This window comes from Microchirus variegatus (genome assembly GCF_963457635.1).
Source record: "Microchirus variegatus genome assembly, chromosome: 7".
NCBI lineage: Eukaryota > Metazoa > Chordata > Actinopteri > Pleuronectiformes > Soleidae > Microchirus > Microchirus variegatus.
Window position 1 is genome coordinate 20,097,098 of NC_139808.1, and position 20,451 is coordinate 20,117,548.

General features: G+C 40.5%; 1 protein-coding gene across 1 annotated transcript in view; it reads left to right on the top strand.

The window, feature by feature from the left end:
- kif21b (kinesin family member 21B) overlaps nt 1-20,451 on the top strand; it is a gene marked incomplete at both ends in the record, with an annotated part of 92,201 nt that overhangs the window by 38,005 nt on the left and 33,745 nt on the right. The window contains 16 exons of the mRNA XM_083892942.1: nt 2,663-2,885; nt 3,711-3,893; nt 5,892-6,041; nt 8,459-8,593; nt 8,962-9,141; nt 9,848-9,963; nt 10,968-11,163; nt 12,482-12,671; nt 13,237-13,300; nt 13,399-13,629; nt 15,949-16,081; nt 16,175-16,298; nt 16,679-16,867; nt 17,661-17,860; nt 17,952-18,059; nt 19,109-19,422. Coding sequence (XP_083749068.1) covers nt 2,663-2,885; nt 3,711-3,893; nt 5,892-6,041; nt 8,459-8,593; nt 8,962-9,141; nt 9,848-9,963; nt 10,968-11,163; nt 12,482-12,671; nt 13,237-13,300; nt 13,399-13,629; nt 15,949-16,081; nt 16,175-16,298; nt 16,679-16,867; nt 17,661-17,860; nt 17,952-18,059; nt 19,109-19,422 — 2,736 coding nt within the window. The remainder of the gene's footprint in view (nt 1-2,662; nt 2,886-3,710; nt 3,894-5,891; nt 6,042-8,458; nt 8,594-8,961; nt 9,142-9,847; nt 9,964-10,967; nt 11,164-12,481; nt 12,672-13,236; nt 13,301-13,398; nt 13,630-15,948; nt 16,082-16,174; nt 16,299-16,678; nt 16,868-17,660; nt 17,861-17,951; nt 18,060-19,108; nt 19,423-20,451) is intronic.

Genomic DNA, 20,451 nt, shown 5'->3' on the forward strand with positions numbered 1-20,451 from the left:
AACATCACATGTATGTACTAAATACTGAATTAAATGGTTATCAAAAAACTTTTGCACTTGTATGGAAAAACATTTTTAGTATTCAGTTCAAATGTTCTGGGAATAAAACACGTCAACTTAAATAAATGAAGTAATAATGGGCTTATTTATTAAATAATATCTCTGGTGCACATTATTGAAAATGTAAAAAATGTCCAAATTAGGCGGCCACACAGATTAATCGTCTTCATCTTCTTCTTAAAAGGACTTGTCTGCATTAATTAGACATTTGTCTTGCCTGCGAGGTGCTCTGCCTCTCTGCTGGCAAACGTGCTGAAAATAAACCTAAATTTAAACACTCAGTCCTCATTCTGTCAGTGAGTTCAAAGATGTTGCACAGGTGCTGCTTTTACATAGATGAATCTTATCAGGGATTATTTTACAGCTGGGATGTAAAAGGGTAAAAGCAATTAACTGCCATGAACTACCTGTCAGGATGGAAAAGCCCTGCAGAACAGTGAGGATTAACAGCCACTGTAATAATGACTTATGAGACGTCGTCTGTCTCATCCCTGACATTCTTCCACACTAGATTTTCTCACAACTGTCTATTTCATACATCTTTTATCTGCACATTGCCCGACTGTGTAAAAAGAACAGGTGTCCCGATGCTGATGTTGGTGCTCTCCACTGTACGACATCGTGTGAATGACTTGTTTGCCTTTTTGAGCACATAATAATCAGCTAATATACATTAAATTGCAATCAGGCCATAATAAAGTGTTCATAGTTTTGCATACTTGGTGTTCAGTGAGCTAGTGCTGTGACAAAACACAAGCAGAACCATACAAATTAGAGCCTCTCAAAACACGACACTGATATGATTCTTCAAAAGAACTTTTAAAAATAAAAATAAAAGGTAATTTCAAAACTTTAAATTCCATAAAACACTGATAAACTACTGCTACTTTTAGCAGTATATATATATACGTATATATATGTATATATATACATGTGTATATATATATGTATATATATATATATGTGTGTATATATATGTATATGTATATATGTGTGTATATATATGTATATATGTATATATGTGTATGTATATGTATGTATATATATATAAGGAGTATACATTTTTCATTCATTTTCTTCCATTATTAGTTAAAAGCAGTACAATAAAATCAAAGCATCAGTTAAAAACCTAAAAAAAACACAGGTTGTCAAGTGTGGCTATTAGCAGTGCTAGCCACCTGCAGCACTAGCCACTAGCTAGCCGCCATCTTGCCTTGCAGGTAGGGTAGGCAACTTTTAGAAATGAAAATAAAGCCCCACTGCGGCTCCTCAGGGCCATGACAACCACGGAGCCGACTAATGTAGGACATCTAGGCACGTGTGCTGTAAGGGTGTCGGGGGTTTTCTAGTAAAATTTCACTATGTAGAGTACATGGCGAGGGAGTGGAGCAACTGAGCAGAGGCAGGTTGATGTTGAGCATTTGAAAATTTGAGGTAAAAATGGGGCATTCTGAGGCTTTTTGAAGGACCATTATGATGACTCATGAAGTAAGGCCAAGTAACTCAAAACATTACAGAACTCTGTATTACAGAAAACATCTACTTTGGGAAGCAGCTGGGGGAACACATGAACAAGAAATGTCTTTATTGGCAAGAGCAACATAACTAGGGATGCACCGAAAATCAGAAAACAGTCGGCCGAAACCGGAAAACCGAAATAAGTTATTGTGCTAATTCTGTACCATTGTTTGACTGCGCGGATCCCGCCACGACAAGTTTGCTTGCCTTACTATTCCCTGTGTTTTATTTTCATCTTTGTCTTTAGTGTTGATGTGTGTGTGACAGACATTTGGATTGGATATTTAAGGAAATACGGAACAAACCGCGTTCCAAATAAAGGACGATTCCGTATTTTACGGGACGGTTGGCAACCCTACTTGCAGGTAGCATGTCCATTTGCCTTATACTGAATGCAGTTTTGCTAAATACTGTTAAATACCAGATTATTCTGACAAAAAAAGTCACATTTTTCTAAAGCAAAATACTTTTTAGGTTTCACAATGTTCTCTGTCCAGATACAGTGGATGTTTGGATAGTAAAGTCTGGTGGTGGTGATGTGTTTGAAAGAAGAGAGTTGGTTAAATATCTACTAGAATAGCATTTTTTTGTGTTCTAAAAATGGGCTGCGTGAAAGCAATTGGAGGACATGAGTTTAAAGGGTGTAATTTGTGCTTGTGTTGTGTTTTTCTGGTGTTCTTTTGTCCATTCTCTGGTTGTTAGCTTTGTAATTGCAGTGTTCTTTGTTTCTTGTATTGTTTTCCCGTCCTGCTGTGTTTGACCCCCCTTGGAAACCAGATATTGGTTCATCTCAACATGTTTATCCTAATACATTTTCTGTCTTGGCTTGTGGATGTCTTTTCCTCTGAGTTCATTATGATGTTCTCTCACGTTCTCACCGTGCCGACAGTTATCACATGGTTTAAAGGAGGACATGTGTAGCCTGTAGATCAGTTCATCCTGCTTGATTTACACGCTGCATTTAAACTCTATAAAACACTGCAGCAGTGTTCTTGTCTGCAGAGTTGTGCAATGGCACTTTTATGTTTAAATGTATGAATCATTATTTAATCATTGTCTCTCTTCTTCTGCCATCTCTTGACAGGATTCGTCCTCAGATGTCCAAGGAGAAGATCGAGGGCTGTCATGTTTGCACCATGGTCACACCTGGAGAGCCACAGGTTCTGCTGGGAAAGGACAAGGCCTTCACCTACGACTTTGTGTTTGACCTTGACTCAGAGCAGCACAACATCTACCAGGACTGTGTGTACAAGCTCATTGAAGGCTGCTTCGAGGGATACAATGCCACCGTGTTCGCCTATGGTCAGGTATGATGGCAAGGCTTTGAGTTTGATGTCATGGATTATTTCAAGAATACTTGATGAAATATTATTCCATGTTTTTTTGTGGTTCTGGTCCAGATTACGGATTTGTCTGCAATTCAACTTTAAAGGTGCCATATGTAAGAATGTGGCCAAAAACGGTTACTACATTCAAATTCAAAGTACTGAGGTCTTTTAGGTTTCGTTTTCTGACATAACTGGCAACCAGTGGTTGCTCGGCAGCTGAGACGCTACTGACTGCAATGATTGGTAGACAGCGGTAGGTGGCGCCACATGACAAAACATGATTTCAAAACATAAACATGATTTGCACTATTTGTTATATGAATATTATTCCTGAGTCTCTGTGACATATTAGGAGGATTTTATGGCCAGTTGCCACCTTTAACTTGGAAAGTCCCATTTAACCATGTTTAGATGTGTATATCTCAGCGACATCTCAACAGATCAGGATGAATTTTCATGTCATACTTATGTAAGATGGTAACAGCTTTATGCAGCAAAATGTAAAAAATGTCAGGTGCCTTTTTAAACACAGGTAACAAAGAATTGAATGCTTGGCTAATGTATGTGCTCTTGTTGTATAACTCATTTATTCAGTCCTTTTTTACCTGAAAACTGGAGCCAGAAATGTTAGTATTGTATCTTGAATAACGTCTAAACGGTGTATAAAATATATGACTCTATTGTTAATTACAAATTGAACTACATACAGCACTTGTGAATACACACAAAATCACACTACATGTAAGGTGCATAGTGTTTAAAGGATAAAATCAGAGCTTTAAGTGTTGATTTAATGTGTTTCAGACGGGTTCAGGGAAGACGTACACCATGGGAACAGGCTTCGACGTGAACCTGAGCCAGCTGGAGCAGGGTATCATCCCGCGGGCTGTTCACCAGCTGTTTGAGGGAATCCAGAACCGGAGGCTGAGAGCTCAGGAGGATGGCAACCAGGCGCCGGAGTTTAAAGTCAGCGCCCAGTTCCTAGAGGTGAGCTCATGATCATGTATGAGTATGGACGCACGCTACAACACACATTTCAACAGTGTAGCTCTGATATTCTTACTTGCATTTGTGTGTGTTTACATGGCTGTAGTAGGTGGTGAAGACGAATCTTGATTCAAATCTTTTTGAGGACATTTAGGCTGGTCCTCACAACTTCAAGGGGTTTTGAGGGATAGCACTTGTTTAAACTTTAAAATTAGGTTATTGTCAGCGTTAGGTTAAAGGTTATAGTTGGGCATTTAGTTGCGATGTTTAAGGTTAGGAAAGGGTTAGAGGGTATGGTTAGGGTAAAACATTACTTACAGGGTTTATTATACATATGATAGGGGTGTGTCAAAATAACGTTTTGGTGATATATTGATATATTGTCGTCCTTCCTCTAAAGTAAACAGTTTCTGCCAGTTTCACTCGCCGGATGTCGCTAGTGGTGGCACTGCTCAAATGTCTGAGGGAAAACTTGGGTGGAAGTTACCTGATCGAGGAAGAGGGAGTTTACAGTGGGATAATGGTAGAGAAATCTATGTTAAGAGAAGCTCCATCCGTTTTAATACATAGACTTTATGCACTTTGTTCTCTATGTTGTGTTAGACATATATCGTGATGTAGCGTTACATGATTGTCTTGCAATAATCTGAATGTGTGTGTGTGTATTCTTGTTATTTGCTACCTCTTCAGGATATTTTATGGTATAAACACTGAGCTTGTCAGGTCCTCATGGAGACCACAACCTGGTCCTAATGAGGCAAAACCTCATTTAAGTTTTAGGCTAAGATTTGTTTCGTGGTTAGGGTTGAGGTTAAGGTTAGGTGCTAACTGGTGATGGTTGCAGCCGTCCAAATGAATGATATTCAACTCGAATCCTTAAAAGGGCAGCTGCACAAACCTGCCTCTGTGTGTGTGTGTGTGTTTGTGCGCACACATGTATATGTGTGTGTGTGTGCTGGTTGCATATGGGTCCACATTAACTCTAACCAGATGCGGCAAAACAGGAGGACGAGGGGAATCACCCCCCTCTTTCACAAACAGGAAGCGACAACCTGATGACAGATGGCTGAAATGTCTGCTTGTGCTTTGTTGGACCTGATTAATGTCGGCCATTACCTCTGACATTATTCCTCATCACTGCGGGGATGAAGATGGATCAGAGCAAGGGAGGGAGGGATGGTTGTGTAGGAGAAATATAATAATATGACATGTAATGGTTTCTGTCAGGCAAATGTTTGGGTGAGGGTTGAGGGGATGATTGTATATGTGGGTGTGTGTATATATGATGTGATTATGTCAATAATCATTCCACAATAACAATTTTAATAGAAAAAACACACATTATGTTGAGCTAATTTCCTTTCTTGCCAGTCTGGTACCAGTCTGGTCCCAGTTATAAGTGTTTTTCTTGGTTTCTCAGGTCATAAGGTTATCACTGTTGATTATAAGCAGATGGATGTGTGTATGTGTGGAGGGGGTTAGGGTGGATCTCTCTCTGTGTGTGTGTGTGTGTGTGTGTGTGTGTGTGTGTGTGTGTGTGTGTGTGTGTGTGTGTGTGTGTGTGTGTGTGTGTGTGTGTGTGTGTGTGTGTGTGTGTGTGTGTGTGTGTGCGTGCAGGGGGAGTGGGAACAGCTGAGCTCTCAGCTGACCTCTGTTGCCCTCATTGGTTTTTGAGAGGTCAATTACTAAGGCGACAGAGCCATGAGCAAATAAGTCTCATCACAGCAAAAAATAAAATTTTTATAGAACTTATAGAATTAAGTTTCAGTTTATTCTTTAAAAACCCGTTTTCACTGATAAGATCTTTAGGTTTAGTGTTAATGATTTTAAAGTGAATTTAAAGTTCCTTCGTCTTGCAAACTCTTTGTATGTATTTATTTTGATGAGATTTCCTTAACCGTAAGTTAATATTGTATATGTATTATTAATGGCTAATACTCGATATTAGCCATTAAATTCATTAAATTAGCCATTGTCTGTGACTCTTGTTTGTCATAGTTGTACAATGAAGAGGTCCTGGACCTATTTGACGGAACCAGAGATCCAGAAAGTCGCACCAGGAAGTCCAACATTAAGATCCACGAGGACGCGAACGGCAGCATCTACACATCTGGAGTCACGTCCAGACTGGTCCAGTCAGAGGAAGAGGTGGGTACATGAGTGTGTGTGTGTGTGTGAGCACTTTCACATTGGTCTTTATCATCTATTGTTATCATCAGGGTTGGTATTGTTGGGTACTATTTGTTCTACAAAAATGATAAAATCATAAATCATAATAACCTAAAGGAATTCAATGATTCGATGAACTAGAGGTAGTCAATTTTTGGTTGATTACTGATTGATTATTTTTAATGAATAGGGCCGAAAAGTAATGTCATGTATATGTTATTGTCAAACTACTGTCTTATTTTTTATTTTATTTGCTGGAAGGGGAAAAAGACCCCCACCCCAAAAAGGCCTTTTATATAATTGGTATTGGCCAAAGAAAAAACAATATCAGTCGACCAGTGCAATTTCTTCTCCTTCACCTTATATTTCCAGCCTAAAGTAAATGTTATTTTTTGTTACATTGTCATTGTTTTAGAAAAAGGCGAATGGAAAATGTTCCAAACCTTAGTTTTTGTTTGATTTGCTGTCTTTGATTTTTAAGTGGTCTCAGACTTAAAGTGCCTTCCTTTCTTTAGTAAATTCAGATTACTTGTCTAGATTTTCTAACTAAGATTTCAAAGCTTCTATCGAGTCGTGTCAGAGTAAGTGAAAATACACTGCAAATAAAGATAAATATAACGATGTAGCTGAGTGTTGGACTGAAGCTGTAGATGTATCCTTTCAAGTCAAAATTGTTGACTCCTTGAGGCGAGTTTCTTTTCTTAGCATCAGACATGTGAGGTACAGATTTCTATTACTTACAGTACATGAAGGTGAACTGACAGTGAAGGGGAAGGAGTATGTGTTAGGGTCAAGAGGGCAGCGGGAGGAGGAGATGTGATGAGGAAAGAGGTCAACGGAGGAGACAGATGGTGATTAAGAGCCAAAAAAGACTACTACTCTGTGATGCTATAGAGTTTTCTTTTAAAACAGGTGATAGAGTTTTTAGCTTGTAAAAAAAAAAACGGAAGCACAAATGAAGACGAGAGTGGAAGAGGTGAGGCAGTTTGGCTGCGTCGAGCCTCATGCTTCACATTCTCTAACTACACTTCAGACAGATGAGAGACAAGTGGAGACAGATGTGGGAGACAAGAGAGTGGGTGTGGGGGTGATGGAGTCACAGGGGAGAGATACTGGCAGCCCTTTTTGAACAAGTAGCTAAATAACCTAGGTTTTTGTATGTTTGAAGTTGTGGCTCAGTGGTAGGGTTGCCACCCGTCCCGTAAAATACGGAATCGTCCTTTATTTGGCAATTAAATGTTGCGTCCCGTATTGAACCAATACGGGACGCGGTTTGTTCCGTATTTCCTTAAATATCCAATCCACATGACTGTCACACACACATCAACACTAAAGATAAAGATGTAAATAAAACACAGGGAATAATAAGGCCAGCAAACTTGTCGTGGCGGGATCTGCGCAGGCCCGCCCCGGCTCCTGTCCTCTGTGCGCGTGCTGCTGTCACGGTTGCCTAGCAACAGACGCCACACATCGGTGCTGCTCACAGTTAACTAAAGACAGATTAATCTGTTATTCCCTTAATTACAACAAAACTAAAGCTCTTCTACAAAAAGATTGAGACCACGGAGTAAAAAAAAGGAAAAGTGCGCTGTTAAGAGTTGTTACACTAAGATCTACTCGGATTTCAAATGCTCCACACCAACCCGCCTCCGCCCGGTCGCTCCGCTCCCTCGCCATGTACTCTCCATAGTGAAATTTTACTAGAAAAACCCTCGACACCCTTACAACACACGTGCCTTAGATGTCCTACATTAGTCGGCTCTGTGGTGGTCATGGCCCCGAGGAGCCACGGTGGGGCGTCCCTTATTTTCATTTCTAAAAGGTGGCAACCCTACTCAGTGGTAAAGTGGGTTGTTTTTCAGCCTTAAGATTGAGGGTTAAATTCTGGACTGTGCTAGTCTACATGCCGATGTGGCAGCATGTGACTGTATATATATATATATATATATATATATATATATATATATATATATGTATGTATATATATATATGTGCATGTTTGTGAATGGGTGAATGACAAAAACTCTAGTGTGAAGCAGCTTTGGGTGGTCATTAAGAATAGAAAATACAGACCATTTCCTTTTAAAACTAGAGAAGAATTTGAAGCTGAGAAGCTGAAATGCAGAGTAAATTAGCCCTGTGAAGACAGACGTGAACTCCTGTGAGACACATCGTGTGGAGGTGATGGAGTTGCAGGGGAGAGACTGTAAAGAAAATGTAAAGATGTTGCTGTTGGCAGCTTTTTGAAAGAGTGACTCAAATTGTGTTTGTCGAAAAGTCTGGAGTCACGCCAAAAAAGTGGTTTCCTTTCAAAGATCAGATGTTATTTCATTTTCTTTTCTTCATTTCAAAAAGTTAAGTCATGATCGAAATGTCCTGTGTGTGTTTGTCTGCAGCTGCTGCAGTGTCTGAAGCTCGGCGCATTGTCCCGGACCACGGCCAGCACACAGATGAACGCTCAGAGCTCCCGCTCGCACGCTATCTTCACCATCTACCTGTGTCAGATGAGAGTCTGTCAGCAGCTGCTCATGGTGAGAGTGGGGTCAGGGGCTGGACCGGTGAGGTTTGCAGCTACCTGTGTTTCAGTGGTGGTTGCTGGTCTTTGAACCAGGGGAAGCTCATTTCAGCCCCAGTTATTTATACAGAAATTCTGCAAACCAACAACTAGAACAAGGAAACCCAAGATTGTGTAAAACTGAAATGCTATACTATTGTTTTTTATTTACAACGTATATGTACAAACAAAAATGGTCGATATCGGCGAGCAAATAACACACAACGAAAAGCCATTTGCCGACAGACTTCAGCAAAAAAGAGAAAAAAGTATAAGCATGTGTAGCAAAAAAGAAAAAAAACATTTGTAGCATCAAGTCATTGATCTTGCCACCCCTGCTCACAGAATGGAGGAGGGGAGAACGGGGAGGTGAACGGTGTGGAATCCAACCCCATTACTCAGCCTGAGTATGAGACGCTGATGGCCAAGTTTCACTTTGTGGACCTGGCAGGATCTGAGAGGCTGAAACGCACAGGAGCCACAGGAGAGAGAGCCAGGGAGGGGATCTCTATCAACTGTGGACTGGTGAGACAGACAAGAGAGGACACGTTTATGTGTGTGTGTGTGTGTGTGTGTGTGTGTGTGCGTGTGTAATTGTATTTATCATAGGGATGAGCCCATACGATACTCAGTACTGGTCCGATACTGGTCAAAATCACTCAATCGGATATTGGACATAATCATTTGAAATCCGATATGATCCAAAAATCATGTTGTGGGCTGTTTATTTCTGCTTTATGGAGAAGAGTATTTGTTACACAGTTGAAGAATTATGTCTTTGAAAAAGCTTGAAATGTGTAGTTAAAAGCTCATGGTTTGAATGGACTAAAATGACTGTATCCGACTGATATCAGTATTGGCAGATACTTGAGTTTAAGATATCAGTATTGGACGCAAAAAAGTGGAATCATGTCATTTAATTTACTGTTTACGACCTTGTCTGTCACAAACACTGACCTTGTCAGGACCAGCAGTCGTGGGGTAGATCAACCCTCAGTCCTAATAAGGCAGAATCTCATTTCTGAAGATTTGAATTTTGGATAGGTTAACGTGATGGTTATGTTTAGGTTTAGGGACAATGCTTTGGTTAGGCTGTCAAAATGAAAGGATTGTTCTGATAATAACTCATATTTAGTACTCTTCTTACATGCATGGTTGTTTATAATGTTAGCATGTTTGTAATCAGTACTATTTTGCTGTGTGTGTGTGTGTGTGTGTGTGTGTGTCATAGCTGGCCCTAGGAAATGTGATCAGTGCTTTAGGAGATCAGAGTAAGAAGAGTGGACATGTTCCATACAGAGACTCCAAACTCACTCGTCTACTGCAGGATTCTTTAGGAGGTAACAGGTATGTTAGCACACATTTGCACATACACATACACAAAAATATTTGGATATTCCTGTACACACACACACACACACACACACACACACACACACACACACACACACACACACACACACACACACACACACACACACACACACACACACACACACACACACAAACACACACACACACATACACAAACATGGCTATTTAGTACCACTTTTACCCTTAGTCATGCTAGCTTGATCTCTTGTTGCGCTGCTTGTGCATGGTGCCTCCTCCACTGCCTCACTCGGGTAAAGCTAACGGCTAAGCTACAAGATGAGTCGGCAGATTTGTTCCTTACTTTGTTATTTGCTCGAAACACTTCCACACACACCATTTTTAAGATGCTTTGGTGTCGTGATTGTCTGCTCAGGAGGATGAATTAGCTTTCTTGTGTCATCCATTTTCATCAGAAAACATCATTACATCACTCTGGCTGTGAGGATTATACAATTATTAATCCATTACTAAATTAATCATCAAATAATCTGAACATCTATTAATTGGTTTGAGTGTTTTTTCCAAACATTAATAAACAAGCATTCTGATTATGCAGCTTCTTAAACGTGGATATTTCCACTTAATGCTCCATTTAACAAATACGTAATTGAAACGGAATAATTTTGGTTTGTGGGCAAAACAATACTTTTGAGAACATCATCATTTCCAGGTTTGGAATGTCTGGTCAACAGTTTCTGACATTTTATGGACCAAACAAGGACAGCTCTAAACATAACTGTCATATTCTTCTGATGGGTCAAGAATGCATCTAACGCTAACCTGTGCTCACAGTGCCCTCTGCTGGATCACACACTAATTACCTCAAATGGTCTAGTACCCTTCTAGGCTGTATATTTTGAACTAAGGTGTACGTTTGAACAGATATTAAAATTTCCTTTTAAAAGGTGACAAGACATACACACATATTTTCTGCAATTACGTGTCACTCATTACCAATTTCTTTCTTTCCTCTCCAGTCGTACGGTGATGATAGCCTGTGTCAGTCCTTCAGACCGGGACTTCATGGAGACCCTGAACACGCTGAAGTATGCCAACCGTGCCCGAAACATCAAGAACAAGGTGGTGGTGAACCAGGACAAGACCAGCCAGCAGATCAACTCCCTTCGTGCTGAGATAGCCCGACTTCAGCTGGAGCTGATGGAGTACAAGGCGGTGAGAGAGGGAGAGGAATGCAAAAAGATGTGAAAAAATAAAGATGTGGAGGAGGTGAAAGGAGTGTGTGGTGTGAATGAAGGGGAGAGGGATGGATGTGGAATGAAAAGTGACAGTTTGAAGAGGAGAGCAATGACTTGGCTGTCAGTGTAAGTGATGCAATGAGTCTGTAAGAGAGGGATGAAAGATGAATGAAACTGAGGTTACTTACTACAAGAAGTAAAAAAGAAGACAAGGTGAATTGGAACAAAATGAGATGGCAGAGAGAAGATGAGACGAGATAGGGAGAGAACCAGGGAGCCACTCCATTTGTTGCTGAAAGAATTCTGCTTCAACATAAATTGTATTGTGAGGAAACATAAGTGGAGAAATTGCTGCATCCATCTGTACACAGCCTCCACTTAATTCTATAACTTGTTGCTTAACACTCTTGGTAATCTCTGTATATTTGGCTGACAGCTTACCAGAAATAGTCAGGCTGGATTATTGAAAACCAGGAAGAGAACATTCCCACTTGATTTATGTCGGTTAAGATCTTTCTAAGGAGGTTCTTGCCTCGAATGCTAGTTTCAGGTCTTCTGCAATAGAATCTGATGTCAAATTTTGAAATTATATTTCCCTTTGGAGGAAAATAGACGATAAAGCATATGAGTGGACACCATTGTGACTGAAATCTGGTTGGAGGTGACGCCTCTGAACTTCTGTTTGCAAAATCTCAACATGGCGCTGCCCAAATTTCAAATCGAAAGACTTTAAATGGGAGTTCAGATTCAGATCAGGTGATGTCATGACCTGTTTCCACTTGACAAAAACACAGATGTGCACTCTACAAGAAAATGTCTCAAGAAATGGGAGAAAAATGCAAGGATTTCTGATAAGTTAACATTTACACCATCTTTGACATCTGGGGAACCAAAAGATGAGCAATTATTCCCCCTAGATTGTCATTTTATGATGTAATATAAGATGGTTTCCATGGTTACTAGTGGGAATAATAAGTTAATATATGACTGTGATGAGGCTGACCTCCATGTCATGTGACTGGAGTCTGGAGATAATGGTGTGTTGGAGTGTTGGAGCTGTGACTGTAGTAAATAATGACTTTCTGTTTGGAAGCTGACAATACAGGATTGTTTTATCATTATTCATCATTCAAAATACAACACACGTTATTGTAGAGCCACACAATCACCAGCTGATTATAAACAACAGCGATGTGTTTGGTTGGAATGCAACATCCAGTCCTATGTTAAAACATCAGCTCTGTGTTTTCATTGTCCTGGCCGTTGTTATTCACGCTGTTCGCTTGTCTGTGCAGGGCAAACGCGTCGCATGTGAGGATGGTTCAGAGGGGCTCAGTGACCTGTATCAGGAGAACACCATGCTGCAGAGAGAAAGTGACACACTGCGTCTCAGGGTCAAGGCTATGCAGGAGACCATAGACCACCTCAACACGCGTGTGACACACCTGCTGGCCAACGAGGTCAGCAACCTGCTGACCAAGTCAGGTACGTGAAGTTCCTCATCTTTTTAATATTGTCATAATGTTTATTTAGGGAAAGTGTTTAAAATCATTGGAATTCAAACTTGCCCGAGACAGGCAGCAGCACATATACAGGGTTACAGACAGGAACACAATAACAAATAAGAGTAGCATTTACAGAGACACAAAGTATGATATTCATAAAATATAATACGGAAGGATAAAATATACACCGTAAAATTAAGCATGAAGGCTGCTTCATTCAGATAATCAAACTTGATTTTAAATATTCTATGAGCTATTTTTGTTTTTTAAGTATTCCGGACTTTTTTAAGTATTCCGGACTCGCAGAGCTGGATAGTAAAACTTTTTTTCCCCCAATCAGTTTGGGACACATTATAAAAGTAAGTCCTGCGAGTGTAGGCCATAGTTTACACCACTTCAAATAATAATTTAGGCTTTAAATAAGAAAGTAACACACACAAATCTCAAATATTTCTTTATTTTTCATGAGTTAAAAATAAGATAAAATGTTTATGTTCTCCAACTACTTTTTCTGACCTGAGCCTCTTTTGACCTCTGACCTCTAGGTGAGGGCAATGAGGAGATTGGGGCTCTAATCCAGAACTACATCCGAGAGGTTGAAGAGCTCAGGTAAAAATTCAAAACCAACACAATCATTGATGTTTATTTATTATATATCTGTCAAATGTTCCGTTTGTTAACTGTCACATTTCTGCTCCCTCTGTCAGAACCAAGCTTCTCGAGAGTGAGGCCATGAACGAGTCGTTGCGACGGCAGGCGGTCCGCCTTTCCTCCCGCCCTGCATTCTCCTCCTCCAGCCTCAGCCCTGTGCCGGGCCACCCGCCTGGCTCCTCCCCTGCCCCCGTGTCCATGGAGGCTGAGCTGACTGACGTGTTACGCCGAGCCAAGCTGGACATCGAGAGGCTGAAGAAGAAGGAAAGGAGGCAGAGGAGGATGAGGTGAGGAGGATGTTACCACCGTGATTTATGCACATCTCCAAACATCTATGGTTCATGTACCTTTTGCTCCCACTTTAGCCTTTATAAGGAACCTGAAGTCCACAGTAGTGAGGAAAACCCAAAAAACACATTTTTCACATCACAATGTTTTGTGAGGACACCAAGTACTGATATTTTATTAATTCAATTGCAAGTGAGAATTTTAGGTTAAACAACTTTGTTATATTTCTGCATTGAATTACCTTGGACTAGACTGATGTGTGTTTGACAGGTGAACCAAGTGAGATGTTGGATTATAATTTTCAGTTTAAAAAGACAGGATATATTGCAATCTTCAGCAGTACATCACCATGTTTTCAAATATTGCACTTACATAGTATTGTTGCCTTTTGCTTAACACTGTTGTGTGTAACCTTTTAAATGTAAACAAGTCATTTTGATGCAAAGCATTGTGAAATGAGTCAGCCTTTCAGCTCCACACAACACTCTGTGTTCCTCGCTATAGCAGTCAGTGGTTAGATCTCGTCTCGTCTGGTGACATTCCTGAGCTGCACATAAACGTTGTGCTAGTAAAGTGAGACAAACGGGTTGTAGAATGACTGCAAACACAAACAAGCATTCACATGAAGTCTCATAAGTGAATTCTCCTGCACAAAAAAAACACTTGAGTGTTTTGACAGGATAAACCCTTCTTGTCCCTGCCCACCTCTGTGCTGCAGCTGTATACACACAAACGCTCCCTCAGTCAAGTCGTCTGACAGTATTGCTCCACTGAAGGAGGCCGCATGAAAAATAATGTTACATCATATCTGTGCACAAAGACCAAACAGGCAGAATAACAACAACAACAAAAGTCACCATATGTTATGCACTGCAGCTTAAGAGGCACATCACGAGTCGATTAGGGCTTTGGGGCAAAGTTCTAAACAGAATTGGGATGCAGCCAGTGCTCAGTAGTAACGCTGGCTCGGACACAAAACGTGGTCCAGTGGGTCATGAGGGAGCAGAGCACACAGCCTAACACACTCATTTAGGTTTAATGGGATAGAGATGGAAGTAAATGAGGGAATAAAAGAAGAAGAATGAAGGTGGTGATAAAATGTAAAGAGCTAAAAGGGCAAGACGTATGTACAGTATATGAAGAGGTGCTAACGACTTCAGAGGGTTGATATTACCAAGAGCACTTGGCAACACTCCCAAAGCCTTAATGGTGGATGTGTGAGTGCGAGTATTTTCACTTAAAGGAGAACGAGGCCATGGTTAATCCAGGTATTAACATCTATCCTGAGCGATCTGATCTCTGAGTGAAGTGTGACTGTTCACATCTGGCATTTAAATGTGTAATTTTATTTATTTCTGATCACATGCAGTATGTTAAGATCTGGGTTTCATTCAAATACACACCGACATCACGTCTGTTTGTGAATACAAAATAATATGTTGTTAACGAGCCTGATGGTACAGATGAGTCTGTTGTCAACGTGTTTTTTTTGTTAATAGTGTTACTGATTTTCCTCCAAGTACCTCCAGAAGAAGCTCGCATACCACTGTCCGTATTGGTATTAGACCATGGATACTTGACCTGAAGTTGGCCCAGAAATCCAGCAATCTCCATCTCGTTATTTTAAGTTGTTTTAGGGAAACAAAGCGTAAAACAGGGTGAATTTAAATAAAGAAATTGCCTTATTAAATACACATTGTTAAACTTTAAATCAATAGATGTGTAACATGTTAAAATAAGTGATAATGAGTAGATACTGGTAACCGACTGACCCAGGATTTACTATTTCTTCAGCACAGACAACGCACCACACAGGCTATTGAAGCCTGGTTGAATTATGTTAATATCAGCGGTTACAGTCCAACCGGAGTTAATAAAGAAGAACTGTTAGTCGTTCAAATTTTATGATACTCATAAGTGCTGGTGATAACACACAAGGGTGTGTGACTTGAGTCTATCTGTGCATACATACATGTTTTCATGGTGCTACTAGCGGCTTCCTCCTGGATGGCTAAAAGGCTACAACCACAGTCACAGCCTGAGTACACTTCAGCTTACTCTGAGAACAAACTGTGTCCAGTATTTGTCGGGTTTCAAAGAAGATACAGGGCGAGTGTCAGGTTCGGGTTCGGAAAGAAAGATACCACACTCTTGTTGTGAGTTGTGGCAGTGGGACAACAAAATCCTTATGCACCTAACACTGATTAGTGTTAAAAACTATGAAGTGGGTCAGAGGAGACGGTTTCTGGAGTCTGAATGTGGTTGGAATGATTCTGAAGTACTGCTGCCGCTGAATTGTTATTTTTCTCCTCTGACAGTCCAGAGTTGGAGAAAGGTCTGAAGAAGCGGGTGAAGCTGCACATGCACGAGAACGGAGAGAATGGTCAGATTGGGGAAAATGGACAAAACGGACAGAATGGAGAGATTGATTCAGACGACAATTACGCCGAGGTAAGGTTACAAATTTGTGAACCTATATTAATGCTGGTCAGGATCAAAAGTGTCAGATTTTATCTAGTCTCATGTCAGCGTTTGTATGTGCAGGACATCATGTCTCCGCTGCAGGAGGAGAGTGGTTGTGAGGAGGATGAGGAGGGCAGGGAGGAGGACGACGAGTTTGACAGCGACGAGAGCCTGGTGGATTCTGACTCTGACTCTGATGAGAAAGGTGAGTCTCTGGCGGCGGCACACACACACACACACACACACACACACACACACACACACACACACACACACACACACACACACACACACACACACACACACACACACACACACACACACACACACACACACCAGACCTCGGTTTTTTGTCAGGCTTGATTTATGTCACTTCCTGTCAAGACATTGTTTGAACCTTTTAAAAGAAACATGACTCAATTTAAACCTGATGTCGGGAAGAATGAACAACAGACCTGTGTGTGTTTTTGTGCGAGTGTGGCTGAGGTTGTGTTGACATTTATATACAAATACACAGCACACACACACACACACACACACACACACAAAAGAATGTGTTTCTGACCTTTGTCCGTCAACCCGCAGCTAATTTCCAGGCAGACCTCGCCGACCTGACCTGCGAGATCGAGATCAAACAGAAGCTGATCGACGAGCTGGAGAACAGTCAGCGGAGGCTGCTGATGCTGAAGCTGCAGTACGAGGAGAAGCTCATCCTGCTGCAGAACAAGATCAGAGACACTCAGCTGGAGAGAGACCGGGTGCTGCAGAACCTCAGTGAGCACCATGGGATTTGTAGTCCATAGATATTGTTAAGGGAGTAAAAAAAACCCAAGATACACAAGTAATAATAAGTGTTATCTAATCAAACCAGATCAGATCAGATAAAGTATTATTTGTTTCGCACTTTTTATGAACATGAATAGTAACTCAGTGTTTCTCATAAAAACACTCACACAGGCTCATATATCAGCAAACTCGTTAAGACCAGAATCAGTCATTAAAAATGTTGAGGAAATGCTCTTTTACACTGGGATACCAGTAGAAACAGTGTTGTATGTGAATAAATGCTAACACTTGAGACGGAACACATATTCACCAATAACTAGGTGCTTACTAACATATATAATAGCACACTAGCCCTTAATTAGTAATCATTAAGCACACCTTGACACCTTATTCTACCTTTATGAAGACTTGAATTTAGATTTTTCCTACATAAGGTATTTGTACTGTGCTTAATATTTACTAATAAAGGGCTAGTATGCTACTTGTATACATTTTAGTAAACACCGAGTTAATGGTGAATATGTGTTCCATAATCTAAAGTGTTAGCGAATAAATTAATAAAAAAACATTAATAAAGTCCTCATATTAAATTAAAGACATATTTCAAATGAGATGATTAAGAAGTAATAAATGAGTACATAGAGTATAAAGTAAATGGAACAGGAAGTGATAGAAATAAAGAAAGTAAAATACTGTGAAAATACCTAACAGTTAAACTTAAACTGGCTTAAATCTTCTCTTAAAAATATCCACACTGTTTTTAAAATCATCTCCATTACAGTGTCCATGGAGAACTACACAGAGGAGAAGGCGAGCCGCATCAAGCAGGAGTACGAGAAACGTCTCAAGGAGATGAACCGCGACCTGCTGAAGCTCCAGACGGCGCAGAAGGAGCACGCACGGCTCCTCAAGAACCAGGGGAGGTACGAACGGGAGCTGAAGAAACTCCAGGGCGAGGTCAATGACATGAAGAAAGCCAAGGTGAATGGGTGTGGAGAGAGAGAAGAGAATGTGCGTGAGTGTTGAGGAAAACATGAGAACACTAATGCTGCTGTGTTTTTTTTTTAAAAAGGTGGCGCTGATGAAGCAGATGAAGGAGGAGCAGCAGAGGAGGAGGATGGTGGAGGCGAAGAGGAACCGTGAGATTTCTCAACTCAAGAAGGAGCAACGACGGCAGGAGGTCAGTCTGCGTGTGTTTGTATCGTGTGTTTCAGGCTTTGTGAGGACCAGAAATCGTATAAACCATATGGAGTGAGGACGTTTTGGGAAAGTGAGGGTCCTGGCTGGTCCTTGACTTTTTCAGTTAAGACTTTTAGGGTTAGGTTAGAATTAGTTGTGATGGTTAAGGTTCTGGTAAGGACCTCAGGAATGCATTATCATTATGTGTGTGTGTGCTTACTGGGTTGGAATAATTGATTCCGGTTACAAAATAAAATCCTGTTTTGGAACTTGGAACAGTTGGATGTGACTGGTGCCATGACAGTTTTTGCAGTCGCCTGCAACCAGGACAATACCAGCTGTCAATAACACTGAAATGAGAAATATGAAGCAACACATAACAATAGTTTTTTTTATACTCTGGTATTTAATTTTTATAGCTACCATCATTTTTCTGTAGCTTTTTCTTTGTGAAGTTTTTGGCTTCTTGAACTCTCCTGGCAAGATTTAATATACATTTTTTCAAAAAAATAAATCTTAATTACACAGACTGCAAATGTAATGAGTCACGATGTGGACCGTTTATTTCCTCGATACAGGAGCAGAATAGCTGCTCCAATGTCGCAGCTTTATGTTTATGAAATGTGTCTGGGTGCTTATTGCATAATCTCAAATCTCTTGTTTATAGCTTAATATTTCAAAAGACATCAAATTTATATCCATAGATACTTCAGGTTCTGAGCACATCAGAGTTGAGAAAGTGGTATCGAGCCATGTGTAGTATAAAAACACAGTCTTTGCAACAGCCTGGTTTACTGAATTGTGATTTTATATACTGTAGATAATCATCTTTATTTACACTGGAGTAGAATGTTTATTTTTCATCATGAATGCATTTACACTTGGGGGCAAAATAGAAATCCTCGTATTTACTGTTTCAGTGAAAGTCTTAATTTAATGATAAGCACCAAATAACTCTAATCTAAACAATATGTGATGATATGTAGATGAAGTAGACTCAGTAGTGAACCTTTTAAAGAACTTTGTGTGTCTCTTCCTCTTGTCCACTAGTATCAGATCCGAGCGCTGGAGTCTCAGAAGCGGCAGCAGGAGCTGGTGCTGCGCAGGAAAACTCAGGAGGTGACGGCGCTGCGCCGCCTGGCCAAACCCATGTCGGACCGCGTGGCTGGACGCGTGGCCCGATGGAACAACTCTCCACCGGTGTCAGACTCTGGTGCTGAGTTTTCAGGCAGCACGACGGCGAGCAGCTCCGAACCGGACTCTGCGAGGACTGTGAGCGGGCTTGTGAGACAGTGGAACAACAAGAATATGTTTGGCTACATGGGAGAGAGTGAGGGAAGCATGGAGGGATCCAGAATCATTGGGTGAGAAGATACCACTTTCAAAAATACACCAATTCTGCTTGGGATTCAGCTGTTGTCCAGAGAAAGCTGGCATTTTAGAGCCCCAACAGTGTAGAAACTTTGTTCTAACTTTTCACATTTGCTGTTTCTCATTAGTGATGCACCTCGAAACTCTCAAACAACTGCATGTACCTGAATGGTCAGGCATTGTAGGATTTTATTGCATGCAGATAGGTTTTTGAAACAAAGGTAAAACTCTAGTCTGGAAGAAATGCAAAGGCTCCATTTCTTTCACTCGTCAACAGGCATGAAAACACATGAGCCTCTGCCCAAAATCCAGAGACAATCTGATAATGTTTGTCATAATGTTTGTGTTATTGTCGTAGCCATGGGTGTCATAAAATAGCTCAACAGCGCCCCTGAAAGTCAGCCCCTGGAACCTTTTAGTCCTAAAGTTAGACCCAATTTGGTAGCATTATGTATGAGGTGACGATAAGCAAAAACATTCTTAATGAGTCATTTTGTAAATCCAACGTCAATTTTGCCATTTTCAATTTTGTGATGATTTTTTGGCCAATTTGAGTGATTTGGTAATGATCTTTGTTGCTGTGTTTGGAGTAAAAAAGCCGACTTTGTTTAATATTTTCAGACAGTAGGTGATATATGGAACAATAAAGGGACAATACAAAATATACAACACACTTTTAAAAGCTCTTTGGTCTTGTTGGTAGTGTTATTTCCTGTTAAAGTTAAACACCAAGACGTTTTGCTTCATATACCATTTCTATTTCGAAATCATAATCACTGTATTTAAAACACTGAAAATGATAAACTGCATTGTTTATGTAGTATGTACTATATTGCACATTGTACTTAAACTACATACAATACAGTAGAATGCATTTGATTGCACCAACTCCCAGCACATGTGTATTTTTGTGTCTACACAGAAAAATCTGATTAAAGTTTACGATAAACAGATATGAGTTACTTCAGCCTAAAGGTTGACTGTAGTACTACTATTGAAGTAGTGGCTGGTGATTTCCACCT